The 20,227-nt window shown below is 46.6% G+C and overlaps 1 protein-coding gene across 2 annotated transcripts in view; it reads right to left on the reverse strand.

Annotated features, from left to right (window-relative positions):
- Window positions 1–17,485: 17,485 nt before the first annotated feature.
- Eml1 (EMAP like 1) overlaps window positions 17,486–20,227 on the reverse strand; it is a 149,272-nt gene continuing 146,530 nt past the window's right edge. For both annotated transcript variants that reach the window (XM_042692702.1, XM_042692701.1), the window contains exons 21-22: window positions 19,763–19,893; window positions 17,486–19,139 (exon numbers count right to left, since the gene is read on the reverse strand). In XM_042692702.1, the coding sequence (XP_042548636.1) occupies window positions 19,014–19,139; window positions 19,763–19,893 (257 nt within the window). In that variant the 3' untranslated portion in view covers window positions 17,486–19,013. The remainder of the gene's footprint in view (window positions 19,140–19,762; window positions 19,894–20,227) is intronic.

The raw sequence follows: 20,227 nt of genomic DNA on the forward strand, positions 1-20,227 counted from the left end.
TTTTCCTGCCCGGGCTGGCTTTGAACGAGATCCTCAGATCTCAGCCTCCTTAGTAGCTAGGATTACAGGCGTGAGCCACCGGCACCTGGCACCATATAGATTTCTATACATCTTTTAAGTATGAGACTGTGTGTATGGGGGAAGTAGGGTAGAAGAACCCTGGCAACTGAGCCCTCAGCCTCTGGGATTAGAGCACACTTCTGCAGAACTGATTGCTTGCTGGTAGGGAGAAATTCCTATACCTTTTGAGGTCACAGACGTCTTCTGTGTTTGTTTCTTTTGCTTTGTCAGTACCTGGATGGAACTCTCCACCTTGTACTTGCTATGATGCAAGCACTCTCCCATTTGAGTGCTATTCTGTTTTGTTTTTGAGATGGTGTCTTGCTATGTTGCCCAGGCTAAACTCAGACATCTAGGCTCAGGCAATCTTCAGACTTTCCAATAGCTAAGACTATAGTTGGCTACCACCGTAGCCAGTTCTTTTATGTTAATTGCTGTGGCAAGAACAGAGAAAAAAAAATTTGTTTTCCCACACTTGGAAGTAACCAAATCAAATCAGTAGTTGACAACAGAGACAACAAATACATTTACTGGACTCATTTACCATCTGCCAAAGTCAAACACTTCAGATGGAAAGTAAATATACATGGATAGGTGTCTAACTATGAGCAGTCTCAACAAAGAACCAAGTTAAACAGCAGTGTTTTAAAAAATCTGTATAAAAAAAATCTGTGTAAAAAAATGACTCAAGGGAAAAATATGTGAATAACTTATTTGAGAAAAATCATTTAAGAACTTTCATTTCTATAATCATGCTTCTGTTGGTCAAAAAAATTAAAATTTCTATTGAAAAGAATAGGTTAAAGGATCATTTTTAAATCAAATAAATGATTAAGGAAATCAAAACAGAAGAAATAAATGAGCACAGGAAAGAGAGAGAATAAAGGGCACCTGGCCACTAAATCCTCAGTTTTAATAATTATTTAAATAAACTGGCAATCTAATGTAGTTACAACACACCAAAAAACATGTCACAATTCTCCACAAATCTCCAGATTGAATAATGATTCAAATTGCCCCTGAAAATGCACAACTCAGGGACTTTTCTTTCCAGTACCTATGGACTAAGTAAATCAGAAGAATCCTTTAGCTAAAGAGAACTAGAAAAACTGGAGCCAAAAAAATAACAAATACCTCCTTTTTTTGGTTCACTGTTAGAAAGTAGAGAGGGAGGAATCTGGAAGTATTGGGGAGCATGTGAAGCCAGAAAGGTAATTTCCCTAGGAGTATTTGGTAACTCTGAAGTGACTCAATATCTATCTATCTATCGATCTATCTACCAACCTACCTACCTACCTACTTACCTACCTATCTATCTAATTACTACCTATCATCATATGCTAAGGCTTGAACTCAGGACCTCAAGTTTTCACTTATAGCTGATGCTTTTCCACTTGGGCCATGCTTTCATTTCCAGCTTTCTGCTAGTTAACTGAAGACAAAAGACTCACAGATGTTTCTGCCTGGGCCTGAGATGCTAAGATCTCAGCCTCCAGAGCAGCTAGGATTACAGGCCTAAATCACCAGCACCCATCTTGAAATGCTACCTCTTAATGGGGAGTGCTGGTGACCAAGTTAACGCTAGGAAAAAGAATGAAAAGAACAGTCATGGTCTCATAAAAACTGAAGCTCATATTACAAAGAACTCAATCTGTGAAACTGGACTGATGTGACCCTATAAGTGATCACCCCCGATTTGCAACTCAAACGTCTACCAACAATAGAATGAATTAATGATGTTCTAGTAATTCTATGGAGTACAGTAGGTCACTGAAAATGAACGGACAAGGGTTACAACAGAATGGAGAAATTTCAAAACAAATGTGATTTCTGGGAGACAAAACAAACATCTTAGGCCTCAAATTGTTTCTACAATTTTGTAGCAAATACAATAGCCAGCCCATAATTTTAAAGAGGGGGGAGGGGCAGAGAAAAGACACTGCAAAGAAACAGATTGTGGGAATGATGTGTGTGTGCCAGGTTTGGGACTTGACTCAATCGGATGCTGTCCTTGAGCTTCTTTTGTTCAAGGGTATTCCTCTATCACTTGAGCCACAGTTCTGCTTCTGGCTTTTTGTGGGTTAGTTTATTGGAGATAAGAGTCTCCTGGGACTTTCCTGCCTGGACTGCTTTGAAGAGCAATCCTCAGATCTCAGCCTCCTGAGTTGCTAGGATTACAGACATGAGCCATTATGACTTGGCAACTCAGATTTTGCCAAAATTAGAAGCAGACTTTAAAATAGCTGTGCATATTCAAGGTGATAAAAGATCAATAATCTTGGTAGATAACTAGGAACGATAAAAATCAGCCAAATAGAAATTAAAAGCAAAATAACTGAAAGTAAAAATACAATGGGTGCTGGGAATGTAGCTTAGTGGATAGAGTGCTTGCCTAGCATGCATTTCTTTAACCCTGGGTTCAATTCGTCAGTACCACATAAACAAAAAAAGCTGGAAGTGGTGCTGTGGCTCAAGTGGCAGTGTGCTATCCTTTGAACAAGAGAAGCTCAGGGACAGTGCTCAGGCCCTGACTGAGCTCCAGGACTGCCCCCCCCCCCCAAAAAAAAATCAATGGATAGTTTTAATAAGAGATTATATACTGCAGAAGAGAAAGAAATGGTATCTTTAGAATGAAGGATAGAGATAAACCCAACTAGCACTAGAGGAAGATTTTAGAAACATATGCTTCTGTCTCTAAATGTTTCATATAATTGTAGTCCCCAGAAGGAAAAGTAAAGAAAAATGGAAAAGCAATAATTGACAATAATTGGCTAGTAGCAAAGATCTTCTAAAACAAATTAAAGATATGAAGCCATAGATTCAAAAAACCCTAAGAACTCTAATCACAAATAGAAACTCCATACAAGATGCATAAGAAAAATATTGAAAATCAAGAATAAGATTTAAAAATCGACTAGAGAGATTATTTTCCAAGGAACAACAGAGTCCCAAAGCGACTTCTCAACAGAAATGATCAAAGTTATAAATCACAAGAGAGCAAACGAAAACAGTAGCAAACCATAAATCCTGTAACTAATGGGAAAAAAAGTTCTAAAATTAAGATTGTCATAATGATTGCATAACTACCTGAATATCCTAAAATAAATAATAAATCTGGCTTTTTGGCAAGCATTCTACTGCTTGAGCTATGCTTGAAGCCCAAAGTGTATATTTAAGTGGATACATTTTATGGAGAAAATTACATTTCAATAAGACTGTTTACAAAACAGAAAAAGCTGAAGGCTACCTGACTGTTTTTAAACAATCACTAGGAATATGTCACCAGTAGAACCTCCACTAAAAGAATGCAAAAAGACATTTTCCCAACATAAAGAATCTGACCTCCAATGGAAAAATGAAAGGTGGTACTGAGAACTGTGGGGGAAAGATTTATCTGACATAGTGCTGGATAAATAATGTTAGGTAGAAATGAACCTTAATCACGCTACACTTAAATCAATTCCAAGTGGACTATCTCTTCATGAGACACTCAAAGCAGTGAGGTTTCTAGAAGGTATTACAGGAAACTATTTTCTTTTAATTTTAGAATAGAAAAAAATACACATTAGGAAGACATGAAAAGACATGGGCAGGATAATTTAACAGGTACTTCATAAAAGAGGGTGCCAAATAAGCATGAAAAAAAAATCAGCCTCGTTAGCTAACAGGAAACCACAAGTTAAAATCCACAGTGATATACAACTTCACAATCACTAGAATGACTAAAATGTAAAGCAGACAATCCCAAGTGCTGTCAAGGATGTAAAGAACGCTCATAACTTACTAGCAGTTGTGCAAATCGCTTTGGATTACACTCACTAAATTTAGTGTCTAAAATGGTACTGTCGCCGGGCGCCGGTGGCTCACGCCTGTAATCCTAGCTACTCTGGAGGCTGAGATCTGAGAATCACGGTTCAAAGCCAGCCCGGGCAGGAAAGTCCGTGAGACTCTTATCTCCAATTAACCACAAGAAAACGGGAAGTGGTGCTGTGGCTCAAGCGGTAAAGCGCTCACCTTGAGCTGAAGAGTGCAGGGACAGCACCCAGGCCCAGAGTTCAAGCCCCACGACCGACAAAAAAGAAAAAAAAAAAGGTTCTGTCACTTAAACTCACTATTATCCGCTAGAGCTGAAAATATGCATATAGTTTGACCTAGAATTTCTGGTAAGTATATACCCCAGAGAAATGGATGCACTAGAAAACAGCACATTCACAACAGCTTTAATACCAAAAGCTAGAAGAAACTCAAATGTCCACCAACAGTAGAATGGACTCAGGATAGTTTCTTTATTCTGTGGATCAATGCAAACGAACGCCCAAGGGCTACTACAGAATAGAGAATTCTCGAAATACTTGAAGTGAAAGACGCCATTGGCCAGAGAGGATATGCTGTATTCTCGTTTACCTAAAGTTCACCCAACGGGCCAAATCAACCCATGGACACTACGGTTTATGCGGAAAGTGGCTCTAGAAGGTCAAGGTGCGGAGCAGGGGCAAGAGGTGGCCCCCACGAGCAGTCAGGACCAGGGATGTGGCCACGGGGCGCGGGGACCGGGCCTGGCGCGCGGCGAGGTGTCACTGCCGGACCTGGGCCGGTTCTGGGTGCGGAGGGAGGGTCGGGCGTGCGGGAAGAAAGGAGCGGGGACGAGAGGGGAAGAAAGGGAGAGACTAGCTCCGAGCCGAGGGATCCCAATGGCTCCGGGCACCCGGGGGGTTTTGCGGGGACCGGGGGGGGGGGGGTCGAGGCGGCGCCGCCCCTGGGCTCCGGACCCCCGGCGGCCCCGAGCGCCCCCCGGAGCGGCCGCCGCGGCCTTGGAGCCCCTCCCGGGCTCCGCGGAGCCGCCACCTCGCCGCCCGGCCCCGCAGGCCCGGCCCTGCCTCCCGGGCCCGCGCGCGCGGACGCCGACTCACCTCATTGTCGCGGCCGGGGCGGGCGCGGGGCTGGGGACGACCCGGCGCGGGCGCGGGGCGCAGGCGCTAGCGGGGGAGCCGGCCCCGGGCGCGACGGCTCCGCGTCTGGATGGGCTGCGGGAGGCAGCGGGGGCTCATCTTCTCGGGCGGGCGTCGGGGCCGCTAGCTGCGGGGAAGGGCTTCGGCGGCGGCGACTGACAGCTGGGCCCCGGCCCCTGCCATCTTGGCGGGCGCGCGTGCCCGGGCCGGCGCGTGCGCGTGCCCGGCGGCCGGCTGACGGAGCCGGGGAGGGGGCGTGCTGGAGGGGTCGGCCGTCGGGGGCGCGCCCGCGCGCGCACCTGCCTGCGATTCGGGCGGCGGCCCCGGAGAAGCGCGCGCTGATGGATCTGAGCCTGCGTGTGTAGAGGGGCGGGGTGCGCTCGCCTATACGCCCCTCCGCCCGCTGAGGGGCTGCGCGTACCCGCGCGCCCGCCCGCTCGCAGCCGCTGAGGGGAAGGAGCGCGCGCGGCGCCGGCGTTGAAAGTTCCACACAAAAGGCGCGGGGTTTACAGTCCGCGCCTCTAGGAGGGCTGAGCCCCAGGCTGCGAGGGGCGGGGCCGAGCCGGGGAAGCGCGGGAAGGAACGGAGGCAGTGGGCGTGGCCCGGAGAAAGGGGCGGGGTCTGGAGGGAAGGGCTAGTGCTGAGTGGCTGGACCAGGACCTAGAGGAAAGCTGCGGGGTGGAGCTATAAGGGGGCGTCACAGAGGCGGAGTCAAGAGGGAGGATTGGAGCTTGGAAAGGCTAGGGCCAAACACGTGACCCGCTGGGGCGGGGCCAGGTGGGCGGGACCCCAGGCGACACGTGGAGTCCCGCACACCCGTCAAGGCCTCTGCTCTAGCTTTCGCCGGGGACCCTGAGGGTGCGGGTTGGCTTGCTGTGTTCGGAGACACTGCACCTGGCCAGTGTCAAAGGAGCCCAGGCAGGGAGAAGGCCGTAGCCTCGGGGCTACACGGCCATCGGAAGGAAAGTCCCCAGCTCACCGGGAGCCCCCACCTGGCCCACCCCGAAACCACAGCCTGGGTCGCCTGGGCTCTTCAGGGTTTCTTTGGTTTTTCCCTATCCTTTTTTTTTTTTTTGGGGGGGGGGGGTCCGGTTGTGGGCCTGAACTCTGGGCCTGGGCGCTGTCCCTCAGCTCTTCAGCTCATAGCACTCCACCACTTGAGCCACAGCGCCACTTCCGGCTTTTTTTTTTCCTGCTTATGTGGTGCTGAGGAATCGAACCCAGGGCCTCATGCATGCAAGGCAAGCGCTCTACCACTGAGCACCTTCCCAGCCCTTCACTCCCTATCCTTTTGAAAGACGAGTGATCAGCCGGGCGCTGGTGGCTCACGCCTGTCATCCTAGCTACTCAGGAGGCTGAGACCTGAGGATCGCGGTTCGAAGCCAGCCCGGGCAGGAAAGTCCGTGAGACTTTTATTTCCAATAATAAAAAATTACTCAGAAAAAGCCGGAAGTGGTGCTGTGGCTCAAAGGGTAGAGCGTTAGCCTTGACCACGAAGAGAACTCCGTGCTCGGGCCCTGAGTTTAAGCCCCAGGACCGGCAAAAAGTAAAATAGAAAGTGATCTTCACTGCTTCTGGAAATTCCACCTCTTCTCCCGGGTCTCACTCCCGACCTGTAAGTAGACAGAGTTGGTAATGTTTTCTCAATATTGCCACTAATACCTCCCTTACTTCTATCTTCGTAACACTGAAATAGGAGCTACCTATTTAAAATAAGGTTAACCTGAGCATATACCCTGACTGGCAAGTACTAGGAGAGCAAAAACAGGTTGTCATGTGAGTCCTAGTCCAGAGGGAAAAGAAATGGTGTGATTTTTACGTGGTTTTGCCGAAGTTGAGCGTCATTCTTAGGGGCCTGATCTCCGTGAGGATCTACCCCCCTGCCTTCTGGCTTAGAAATCCAGTCCGGTTTTCCCACATTCCAGTCTGAGCTGCAACTCCTCAAAGTTGACAAGGTATCTTAATCTCCTATTGTCCTGGTAACTGCCCTAACCTCATTTGTTCCTCTCTTCTCAGGATCAAGATTAGTCTTTTTGCATCCCAGAAGTTAACTCTGATCATGGGGGGGGAATCCCCGATGATCAGAGGCAGGGTTGGTGCACAGCAAAGTCCTGTGTAAAGACCCCTGAATGTAGACCTTTATTATGCTTAATGATAACCTTTCAACGAATCACCTACTCTGATCTCCAGATAAGGCATTTCCTCACTCCACCGTCTAACAAGTTATCACCCTGTTGCTGGAAGAGGATAATAAGAAAATGTTGACGACAGATTTGCTGTGAAGCACTAACACCAAAACTGAGGGGCAAACCACCTCTTTTCCTTCCCTTCCCCTCCTCTCCCCTCCCTCCCTCCCTCGCTCCCTCGCTCCCTTCCTTCCTTCCTTCCTTCCTTCCTTCCTTCCTTCCTTCCTTCCTTCCTTCCTTCCTTCCTTATTTCTTGGCAATGTTGGATCTTGACCTCAGGGTTCCTGCTAACTTAGCCAGAGATCCACTGCTGTCTCCAGCCCTTTTTCTTTTTTTTTTTTTTTTTTTAGTCCGGTCGTGGAGCCTGAACTCTGGGCCTAGGCGCTGTCCCTCAGCTCTTCAGCTCAAGGCTAGCGCTCTACCACTTGAGCCACAGCGCCACTTCCGGCTTTTTTCTTATGTGGTGCTGAGGAATCGAACCCAGGGCCTCGAGCATGCAAGGCAAGTGCTCTCCCACTGAGCCACCTTCCCAGCCCCTCCAGCCCTTTTTCTTTGCTTTCTTTTTTTCTTTTTTTTAAAGATAGGGTCCACTGTTCTTGCCCATACCAGTACCTGGACCTCAGTCTTCTTATTTACTCTTCCTGCTATTACTGAGGCACACACCGCTGTGCAGCTTCTCCTTTTGAGTGTAAGGGGAGGCACAGAAATGGAGGGACAAAGAATAAATAAATGCAGCAAGGGAACTCACAGACTCTATACTGAAAATATACTATACAAATTGTGGGTGGGGATGGGAGGGAAAACCGGAGAGAGGGAGGGAAGGGATTACATTGTCCAAAAAGAAATGTACTCTTTACCTGACTTTTATAACTATAACCCCTCTGTAGATCACCTTTATAATAATAATCAGAAAATTAAAGGTTAAAGCCAGTAACCATTATCCTGATCTCAGCTTCCTGCTAGATGGGGTGACAAGGATATGCCATCATGCCCAGCTATTAAATCAAGGGACTCTCAGGAATCTTTTGCCTGGGCTAGCCTTAAACTCTAATCCTCCCCATTTTAGCTTCCCAAGTAGCTAGATGTGTGCCACCAAGCCTGGTCACACTCCTCTTTCTATATGTTCCATGAATTACTGTAAATCTTCAGTCTCTTCCTGTATCTGATGTTCGCTCTTCAGAAGGTTCCATGAGCTGCAGTCAGAGCTTAGAAAGTTTCTGGACAGAACTGCTCTGCCTCTCCTGTGCCCCGTGTCCCCATGAATGGATACTAATCTTGGTCTAACAGTCCCAGGATAGCTGGAGAGGCAGAGGCGCCATGTCTCTGCACTCCCATTTGTCATGGGACAGGTGAGAAGACCATTTTGTAGTTGGTGCCCATATCAGCACTCAGACTCCTGAGAAGGGTCTTTTCCACTCTTCTCTAGCACCTGCATTCTTGACTTTCCTTTCCCTTTCCCTAATAGTCCATTATTTCCAAACACAACCTTTTTAGCACTCACTTAATGAATAAAGGTATTGCTTCTTGGAAATAGATTAGTTCGTGTTTGTCTTCTTCTGATAAAAAGAAAATACGTATGAAAGTTAACATTTTTGAAACAAGTGTCTTCAGAATGATTTATGCATTTTTTGTTTTTGTTTTTTGTTCTGCCAATCCTGGGACTTGAACTCAGGACCTGGGCACTGTCCCTGAGCTTCTTTTACTCAAGGCTAGCGCTCTACCACTTGAGCTACAGTGCCATTTGTAGCTTTTTCTGTTTATGTGGTGCTGAGTAATCTAGGCAAGCACTCGACTGCTAAGCCACATTCCCAGCCAGATTTATGTATTTCTGAAGGCTACCAGTCCTTGTATTCAACAATGATTCCTCACCACTCACTAGATTTCCCTTAAGTAGCAAAAGCAGAGGTGATAGCGCCTGTTAACTATCACCCTGCAACAGTCACAGGATCAGATCGAGAGCAGGCCTGAAGATGCCTTAAAGAGCGTCATATCCAACAGGGTCCCAAGAAGCCACACTGGCAAATATTTTTTTTTCTTTTAATGCCAATACTAGGGCTTGAACTCAGGGCCTCACTCTTTAGCTCCCAGAATTTTTCCGCTCAAGGCTGGCACTCTGCAATTCAAGACACACCTCTACTTCTGGAGTTTTGATGGTTAGTTGGGGTTGAGTCTCTGAGTTAGCCAGGCAATGTGTCTGCCATGCCTCCCCTATTCCCCTGCCCAAAGCTGAGTCACAGGAAGTGTCAGACACTGAGATCAGAAGTACTGTGCACAGGTCTGGGCACCACAGAGGAGGGAGGTTCTTGTGGACCCCAGGCTACAGTTGGCTCTGCTGCAGGAAGGTACAAGGGCAGGGGCAGGGGAGGTGGCTCTCTGGGTGAGGGGCACCCCATTGGACCTTGCAGGGTAGTTGGGAGCCAGTGCATAAAATCAGCACTTTAAGCTCAAACTCTGCCTGCCCAGCCCTCTGTGATGTGGCTGGGTGCTGGCTGGTGATTTCCTCACCTCTGTCACACAGCAAGAAGCAGCCTCTCCCACCAGGTGCTGGTGGTAATTACTGGCTCCACCAGGAGCTAAGTAATCCTAGCTACTCAGGAGGCTGAGATCCGAGGATCACCGTTCAAAGTCAGCCAGGACAGGAAAATCCATGAGACTCTTATCTCCAATTAACTGTCAGGAAATGGGAAGTGGCACTGTGGCTCAATGTGGTAGAGCACTAGCCTTGAGTAAAAGATCTCACAGACAGTACTCAGGCCCCAAATTAAAGCCCCATGGCCAACAACAAAAACAGAAGTCTCAGAGGGGCTGGGAAAGTGGCTCAGTGGTAAAGCGCTTGCCTTGCATGCCTGAGGCCCTGGGTTCGATTTCTCAGCACCACATAAGCAAAACAGAAAAAAGCCGGAAGTGGCGCTGTGGCTCAAGTGGTAGAGTGCTAGCCTTGAGCTGAAGAGCTGAGGGTCAGTGTCCAGGCCCAGAGTTCAGGCCTCACGCCCGGACCCAAAAAAAAAAACAAAAAAAAAACAGAAGTCTCAGATTTGTTTGCTACTTGTGCTGACTTAAAACCAAGATGCTCAGTCAGATCTCAGTCTCCTGGGTAGTTAGTATTATGCTTGAGCTACCAGTGCAGGCCCCAGCTCAGTTTCTTTGAGTAGCTAGTTAGCCTTTGTAGCCCTTTGAGTGCAGGTCAGGAAAGTTGACTCATCTTACAAAGGTATCAGTATACACCAAAGATATTTATATTCCTGACAAGGAGGGACCTGAATAAGTATAGTTGTCAGTTTTCTCCTGGAAAAGATCCTTTTCTCTAAATACTAAAGTAGAATACAAATGTACAGGATTGACCCTGCTTGTAAGTTGGACACAGAGAGCAGACATGAGTCACTTATTTGATAGTGCCCAGATGAGAATCCCTTGGTCATGTGAAAGAATGTCTCTAGATGACAGGAATCATGTAACCTTATTAGTAACTCTCCATCGAGGGGCCTGCAAAGGCTTATCAGACATATCCTCAGCCACTCAGGGATCCTGAGATGGGGATAGTTGGAGAAGAGGTTGCAGAGGGTCTTTGGCAGCTTCAGTCAAACATGACCTTCAAGTGCCCTTCAAGCTTGATACTAACATTCAAATCTGGGGCAATACATTTTTCAGTACCTCTTTCATTTACAGGTGGGGTACAGTGCCTTAAGCTGTTATCCTCAAGGACATTTTGGTCTAATTTCTTGGTTGTTGGCAATTGTAGTTAAAAAAATTTTTTTTGTGCCAGTACTGAGGCTTGAACTCAGGGTCTGAGTGCTGTCCCGCAGCTTTTTCACTCAAGGATGGTGTTCTACTATTTAAGCCACAGCTCCATTTCTGATTTTCTGGTTAATTGGAGGTAAGACTTTCTTGCCCTGGCTGGCCTTGAACTCTGATCTTCAGCTCTTAACCTCCTAAGAAGATAGAATTATAAGCATAAGCCATTGGCACCCAGCTTTAGTAGGAGTCTTTGTCTACTGTATTCTGTAGAGCTAGCCTGGTGACCTGGAGGCGTCAAATTGTCTTTGAGGCCAGCTAAAAATAGTGCTTTTCCTTGATTTTTGTTTCCTGACTGAGGAATGAAATGGGTCCCCAGGATATTACATTAGAACACTTTCTAAGAGCTTCAAAAAGTCTCTCCCTTAAGAGGACCAAGTTTTTGTTTAGCTCTGAGGTACTCTTTTTATCTTGTCAAAGTTAACCTCATGCTCTCTCCTGGGAGCACTGGGTCATTGCTAACAGCTGGACCCCTTGGTTTATAACTGTCATGGTCACCCTGATTTAATTGGCAATTCGAGAGAGGCTCGGTGTGGGATACTGCAGCTGCTCCAACGGGAAACCTGCCACTAATAGCTTGCTGAACTGCAAACTGTTGGGCAGTTTCCCAAATATAACACTCCTCATCAGAAGAACAACAGTGTGAGAAGTGCAGATAAATCTTTCCAGATGCAATCAGTGGTGACAACCATGTCCCTGAAGTTCTGCATGAATAGATCTGTGTCCTCAAAAAATGTGCCCGTCTCTCACTGCATCGCCTGTGAAGAGTCTGCTGATCCAGGGTCTCCTTCATGCTTATCATTTAAGGGAGGAATCCCTGACTCTGCTGAGGACAGCGTTCTGGAGTCCAATATGCATGCTGGGGCCCTTCTGGAGATCCCAGGGTGGAGTCCCCGACACTGAGCATTCTTCCTAATCCTCATCAAGTCGCTTTGCAAACAGTTCCACAAACCTGAAAACATATGTCTGTCACTAGAGAAGGAATTCAGCCCCCAGAGGCGCTCTTCTTCTTGGTCTTTTGGTAAATTTGGATCTCTTAGGAGAGTTTACAGTAAGTCCAAGTTAGATTAACCAGATTACTAGATGAAATCCAGCCAAAACCTTCTTTTCGTAAATAAAGTTTCTCTGGGTCACACCACATACATTTACTTACATAGTTCCTGTGACAACCTTCAAGCTACAAGGTCAAGAGGAGATGTTGCAACAGAGCCTAAAAGGCCCTCAAAACCCTCAAAATACTCTCTGTTCTTTATGGAAAAGTATGTCCATCTTATTTTAGATGGATGTTCCCCGCTCTCCTTTTCACTACTTTCCATTAATTTAAATCTCTTGGATAGAATGTATGAAAGTACAATGCCCTCTGGACCCTCCTAACTTTTGAATCATTGCTTCCTCTTGTGATGGCCCCTCTAGAATCACTCAGCTAGAAGACTGTGTCTCATTGTAAGGCAATTGCACACTCTAAACTCTTGAAGTCCTCTAACCTGTGCTGACAAAGCTCTGGCCTCCCAGTCCCACTGGGGTCTGAGTTCCCTTGGCTGTCAATCTCCAAGGCGGTTGTGAACCAGCAGGCATGGAGTAGTAACTGGGAGGCTTTCCCCAGGGACTCCTGGTAAGCATATCCCCCAACTGGGGCGTCACAATTGACTGGGAGCATTGGAAACACTTCCAAAGGTGGAGTACTTTGCCTTTCTAGGCATGAGCCCAGTGGGGCCACCCTCTGAGCCCACTGGAAAGGACATAGGCTCCTGGGAGTCTATGGGATCTGTTGGGATCAGCTGTCTTAATTCATTTTGTGGTGGTATTAACAGGAAGCTATAGATTGTATAAATTGAAAAAGAACTATTTCTTATGGTTCTGGAGGCTGGAATGTCTAAGGTTTGAAAGGCTAGAGCTTCGTTCCATGGCAAAGGCAAAAGGCCAAGATAGCACATATACACGAGAGCAAAGGATTCAGCTTATAACCTTCAGCAGCGCTGTGTGTGTGTGTGTGTGTGTGTGTGTGTGTGTGTGTGTGTGTGTGTGTGTGTGTGTGTGTGTGTGTGTGTGTGTGTGTGTCTTGAACTCAGGGCCTTAAGCTCTCACTTGGCTTTTTCACTTAAGGCCGATGCTCTACCATGTCCAGCTTTTTTCTTGTTTATTGGTGGTAAGAGTCTCACGGACTTTCCTACCAGGGCTGGCTTCAAACTGCAATTCTTAGACCTCAGACTCCTGAGTAGCTAGGATTACAGGCATAGCCACCAGTGCCCCACAGCCTTTGGCCCATTTAAAATCATCATTAAACTATTTGTGAAGGTGGAGCTCTGTGGCCTAAGCGCCTCTCAAAAGTCCCACATTGTTGCACTGGACATTAGGCTTCCCAACCATACTTTTGGGGGGACATAGTCAAACTACAGCAAAGCCTCTCCTATAGCAAGCAAGGTGCCCAACGGCTGCACCTGGAGGCGGGCAGGGTCTCAGGAAGGATGGCGAAGAACCAGAGCGCAGAGCGAGTGGCTCTGGGTCACCTCTCCCTTCAGATGGCTTAGCAAAGCCATAGTATGGGGTGGATTTTCCTGTAGGATTTTTATCTAAAAAAAGGCTTTATAGGGGGGCTGGGAAGGTGGCTCAGTGGTAGAGCGCTTGCCTTGCATGCCTGAGGCTCTGGGTTCAATTCCTCAGCACCACTTAAAGCAAAAAACAAAAAGCTAGAAGTGGTGCTGTGGCTCAAGTGGTAGAGCGCTAGCCCTGAGCTGGAGAGCTGAGGGACAGCGCCCAGGCCCAGAGTTCAGGCCCCACGACTGGACCCCCCCCACAAAAAAAAGGCTTTATAGCTTATATTAGTCAGTCCTTCAGAGGACTGGCTAATAAATAAATATATAAATATATATCTTATATGTAAACCTTATATAAATATATATCTCTTCTATATAAATCTTATATATTTATATATAAATATATCTCTTATATATAAATCTTATATATAAATATATATTATACATAAATCTTATATATTTATATATAAATATATCTCATATAAATCTTATATATAAATATATATTATATATAAATCTTATAGATAAATATATAAATCATATAGAGAGAGAGAGAGAGAGAGAGAGCTGCTCAGGAAGCTGAGATCTGAAGGATCTTGGTTTGAAGCCAGCTTGAGCAGAAAAGTTGGTGAAACTCCATTTCTAAAATAACCAGGGCCAAGATATGTCTCCAGTAGTAGAGTGCCAGCCTAGCAAGCAAACCAAGTGAGTGTGAGGTCCTGAGTTCAAATCACAGTAATGCCACAAAGCACATGTCAAGAGATTTGTGAGGAATTGGCACATGTGATCATAGAGGCTGAGAAGTTTCATGGTCTGGTCTTTGCACGTTGGAAGTTGAGGCTAGCAGGTGGCAAAGCTCCCCAGCAGGAAGTGGGGAGCTGACGGTACAGGTCCTACGAGCACCAGAAGCCTTGGTGTTGGTGGGGTGTAGGGAACAAATGGCCCTGCACCTCTGTGGTTCTTCTTTTGAGGCACTGGGGTTTTAACATAGGGGCTTGTACTTGCTAGACTGGCACTCTACCACTTGGGCTGAGCTGCCAGCCCTGCTTTTTAGTCTAGTGAACTTTCCTGCTCAGGCTGGCCTTGAACTGTGACCCTCCAGAGCTCAGCCTCCAGAGCGGCTAGGATCACAGGTGAGTGCCACTAAGAACTAGTGTTGGCTGCCTCTGTTCTGTTCAGGTGTTGGATGGTGCCCCCTACACTGGTGAGGCAGATCCTTTTTATTCATCACACCAATCCAAATGTTAATCTCTTCTAGAAACATCCTTATAGGCACACACAGGAGTCAGAGTTCACCAGCAGTCTGGGCATCCCTGAGACTAGTCAGTTTGGTGCAGGAAGCCAAGCAGCACAAGGTATGGACAGTTTGAAAGTCTAATAAGCCCCAACTCCCAAGCCACCCTTGGTCCTGACCTTTTCATGACATTCTCCAGCCAGAGGTCTTTGGCTTTGCTTTGGTAACGTTCTAGTTTATTAGAATTGGAAAGATGTTCAAGTTCTAATTTAGCCCTCAAATATAGATAGAAATGTATGTGAGCGGGTATATGCATTTCCTCCTTTTACAAAACCACCGCTTAATTTGGAACATAATTTAAACTTGCTTTTTCCGAATGACCTAGAACTAGGCGAGGCCGCAGGGGCTGATGGGGCTGTGAAGCTAAGGCTGGCAGACAGCTTCCTCGCACACGCCCAGCTTTCCCCTTCCAGAATGATGAGGCTTATAGCCTTTGGGTAAAAATAGCTTCATATGCCTTCCATCAGGAAGACACTTAAAAAGGAAGAGAGTCATTTGCTAAAAAAGAAAAAGCCTACCAAATCACTACCATAATTTTGGATTTTTTTTTTTTTTTGGTGTCAGTCCTGAAGTGTGAACTCAGAGCCTGGGAGATGTCTGTGAGCTTCTTTGCTCAAAGCTAGCTATCTACCACTTGAACCACAGCCCCACTTTTTGAGGGGAGGGTGTTAATTGTTGGTAAGAGTCTCATAGACTTTTCTACCTGGCCTGGCCTTAAACCATGATCCTCAGAACTCAGCCTCCTGACTAGCTAGGATTACAAGCATGATCCACCACTGATATTTATTCAAAGCGATGAAGGGAGTTCATTGGCAGTGGGGACACATAGGAGGGTCAGAACCAAACCTTGGCACCCAGAGAAGGCTTCCTGGAGGAAGTGACTTTGAAGCTGTGTTGTGAAAGTGATGGGGGTTGGCCAAGGGGATGGCAGAGCGCACGTGGAGAGTGATGGTGACAGTATGCGACAGTGACAGGGTGATGCTCAGGAGAGGAAGCGGAGAGTGCCCGAGCCCACCGAACAGGCCTTGGGCACATGAAGGAGTTCTTTTTATAGGAGTTATTAATTTGTACAAACAGGAGCGTGACGGTTGGGATGACACCAAGAGAAAGGCTAGCGTGGCTGTAGCCAGGTCAGCAGGGATGGCAGCTGGGCAGGGCAGAGGCAGTACATATGGAAATCAGGCATCATGTCTCCCGTGGGCAGACCCCTCTCATCCTGGAAAGTCAGAGTGTTACAGGGGTTGAGTTTAATGTCTGGCTTCAAATCTCACTCCTTAGATCCCAGAATCCTAAGTGGCTAGGATCACATGCATACGCCACTAGTGCGTGGTCTCAAGCTGTAATTTAGACAGAAGCAGAGCCAAGTACCCACAAGCTTTGAAGTATGTGCTGTGTCTATCCTGGGCTTTGCTGGGGAAGCTGAGTTCCCTTGGTCCTTGGTCTTAACAAACAGGCCAAAGTCATCTCATAAACACAAAGGTTAACAAGGTAAATTAAAAAAATATCCAGAGGGCTGGATGCAGTAGTACACCCCAGCTGCAACCCCAGCTACTTAGGATGTGAAGATCAAGAGGATCCTGGTTTGAGGCCAGCCCTGGTAAAAAGTTAGTGGGACCCTATCTCAACCAATTAGCAGATTATGGGGATGGACGGATGGCTCAGTGGTTAAACACCTGCCCAGCAAGTGTGAAGCCCTAAGTTCAAACCCCAGTATTACAAAAAAAAAATGAAGTGAGGGTATGCTCAAGTGGTAGCAAATGTGAAGCCTTGAGTTCAAACCCCAGTACATGTTTTTAAAAAATTCCATGAGGATCTTTTTGCACTGAGAAATTTTCTTATGCTAATAAACATATCTAATATAGGTAGAAAGAAACAGTAGGCCTTAATTTTCCTCATCTCAGGTGTGGCTGAGATGGCAGGTTAGGATCTGATGTGGCTACAGGCCGCTGGGAGGAAAAGGACCAGCCATAGAAGCCAGCAGCTACCTCTTGTTCCAGAAGAATCTCAAAGTTTCTAGGCTTTGGAGGGAATGAGTGATAGTTCCTGGTTATTGCTTGCCATGCTATTGAGTAATTAAGCAAACAAAAGCTTTGTGTAAGGTTAACTGTGGACCATTTCAAAAACAGTACTGTTACCAGGTGCCAGTGGCTTATGCCTATAATCCTAGCTATTCAGGAGGCTGAGATCTGAGGATCACAGTTCAAAGCCAGTCCAAGCACGAAAGTCTGAGACTCATCTCCAATTAACCAGGAAAAAGCCAGAAGTGGAGTGTAGCTCAAATGGTAGTGATAGCCTTGAGCAAAAAAGCTGAAGGACAGCACCCAGGCCATGAGTTGGCCCCAGGACCAACTACCCCCCTCAATAAAAAAAAGTCTGTTTTCACAGACATCTAGGAGGTACAAACTGCTATTTCCATCTTCATAGTAATAAAAACTATATATAATAGCATATTATACATGTGTATATTAGTGTGTGAACATCTATTATCTTTCTTTTTGACATACAAGTCAACAGTAGATCCATTTCCCTTCTCACTATCAAACTGTTCCTTCAGTTATTAATTTACAGATGATTATTTTTGCAATCCCAGACCTCAGGAGGGGAGGCAGGAGGATAGAGAGTTCCAGGTCAGCCTGTAGTAAGACTGTCTCAAAAAACAAACACAAACAAAATGATTATTTGGTAGTATTTACATACTAACAACTAGGTGTGGGAATTAAGGCAAATTCTTTACAGTTGTTCATACCATATCAAAATACATGGTTTCACTGCAAAGGACCCAGGTAAGAAAACAATCTGGATATAGAACAATATAGTGTGAATCATATCTAATTCCAAAGCTTTTAATTTATATACTTTCAAGGATACAGGTCAGTAAGAAATCCACCTTTGAGAGTTTATTTCATTATAGAATATATTTGATAAGGATACATACAAACAGGTTCCTCTTTAGTTCAGTTGTTTCCTGGTGCCCTGCGCTTTGGTGAGGTGTTTCCGGATGTCACACTCAACCAGTGCTGGAGTATTCAGGTAATTCAATCATTTACTTACCTAGGAGTCAAAAATCTTAATATTTGTTCTCAAGTCTGATAATTACTCTTCTATTTAAAAATCCAAGATACATTCCCCAATGTAAACAATATTCAACCTGTCACACATGGGTAAGGCCTTGTTGATGAATTTATACCACTTATGTCCTAGTTATCAGAATAGTCTTCTTCCATACTGCTGAGAGCCATCTATGCACTGTTCCCGGGGAGACTCTCTGTTCCCGGAGCCTCCTGAGACGTCTCCCTCTGCAGGCTGCTCGGACACTGGACAGATTGCTTCTCCACTTGGTCTACTTGGTCGTCAAGTACAAACGTACAATGTCCATAGCCTAAACAGTGACGCCTAGCCATAGGTATGTACTGAGTTGCTAACATCCTATACAGAGAACAATAACCATATCATGCCATTAATATACACAGGAAGGTGGCTAATGATCCAGACAGGAATCGGGGCATGTGACCAGGGACAGAGGGGTTACAATTCATGGAGGTGCAGGACAGTCTGCTGGGAACATAGAAGGGCCTGCACACCCTCTGTGAGAGTTCTTAACCTGGAGTCTGCTAACACCAGAAGTATACAACCCATTTCTCGCCAGCCTCCCAAAGGGAGAATTTCATATGAAAACTTAGAAAATATAACCAAAGAAAGTCTCATCCTTTGAGTTCCTGATTCAGCTGTGCAAATCAGTTATTCGCTGTCTTCTCAAGGGATTTATCCTTTTGGGACCAATTAGTCAACAGCAATCAGGGTCTAGTACCTTATTGTTATCATAAATATATGATTTAACCAGCTTGGTGGTGGACAGTGAAGACTATATACAATATTGGAAAAGGCATTCTGTGACCAGTTTTGAAGAGTTCATAGAAAAGTTGCTAAGGATACACCAGTCCCTTCTGTCGATTCCACTGCATGGACACCTTGGGACCCTTCCTATATCTATGCATACACCTACTATACAACCAAAGTGGAAACGGAACGACTTCTCCGGCGTGACACTCGCTCGCCCCCTAAGCTAAGGTAACTGGCAGAGGGATAATTTTCCTGAGGTTTGTAAGAATTTTTAGACAAAACAGAAATCACAGTGACCAAGCGGAACGTGAGTCTGTGTCTTCTCAGGCAGGTTCTGCTCCCAGGGCTCTGGTAGGGACTAAATGACCCGCCACTGCATGATGCTTGTGTCTTTCCCGCCCGTGGAGATGAGGTGGCTGTCTTCACAGAGGAAGTCAACGTTGGTGACGTGGCTACTGTGTCCTCCATAGACGTGGCTTGGAGCCTGGAAGAATATGATGCAGAGGACAGCTTATATAAAGCACACTCAAAGTAGAATGTGATCAGATTCTAGATCAGCATCCTTCCTGTCACTTAGCAGCTGGCACCTGTTCACTTGCTCTGTGTGCAGGACACAGGAAGAACCAACACAAGCAAAGCACAGCTCTTGGCCAGGGTATATTCAATACCAGAGGGCTGTGCTAGGCCCAGGGTCGGCCCAAGGGCACGACTGGCCAGCTGCTGGGGCTGAGGTGAGGGTCTGCTGGCTGAAGGAGGGTCAGATCAGGGCGGTCCAGGAAGGATGGGGTAAGTATCAGGGTGGGCTCAGCTCAGCAGGGCTAGAGCAGAGGGAGCCAGGGTTGGGGGTGAAGATAGGGGAGAAGGCTTTGAAGCTGCCAAGGCAGGGGTGCCAGATGCCAAGGGTTTCAAAGGTCCCATCAGGGCCAGGGTTTTCCCAGGGCAGCGGGCAGCCTGGGAAGCGTCAGAGCAGTGGGTTGGTAGGGTCATTTGGGCATTTACGCATGGCAGCTCTCATGCTCAGCCCATTCCATTTTAGTTTGCAAGCAGGTCAGACCATAAGTGTGTGCTAGGTGAGGGATGGGATTAGTGAGAAGATGGGGTCTTTACCCGGAACTGTGAACAGGGGTAAGAGAAGAGGTGTACTTTGCCAAAGTCATCTCCTGTCGACAGCAGTTTTTTCTCATGGGCCCGACAGACAGCATTGATGTCAGTTCCATCAGAGCCTTCGGGCCAAACTCCTAAAACAGAGCACAGCCAGGGCGGGAAATCTCAGGCACACAGAGCCGCAGAGCATGGGGGCAGAAAAAGAAAGCTTCCTGCTGTTCAGGCTTCAGAATCAAGGCCAGGAGAGCCCTGGGCTGCAGCAACCAAACTCTCATGGCTCCCCGTCCAGCTCATACTGGCTGCCCTCCAGAAGCCCCGACTTGGATATGAGAAACACGGCAGTACACGAGTTTCTTGCCTGACGGGTCTGAAAAGAGCCTAGGCGGTCTTAGCATTTGATACCAGACAGTGGTAAAAAGCCAGCACGGAGACTGGTGAATTTGTCCCAACCCACTCACTTGTGGTAGG

Source organism: Dipodomys spectabilis, unplaced genomic scaffold, assembly GCF_019054845.1.
Source record: "Dipodomys spectabilis isolate Male_0828 unplaced genomic scaffold, ASM1905484v1 ptg000157l, whole genome shotgun sequence".
NCBI classification, from domain to species: domain Eukaryota; kingdom Metazoa; phylum Chordata; class Mammalia; order Rodentia; family Heteromyidae; genus Dipodomys; species Dipodomys spectabilis.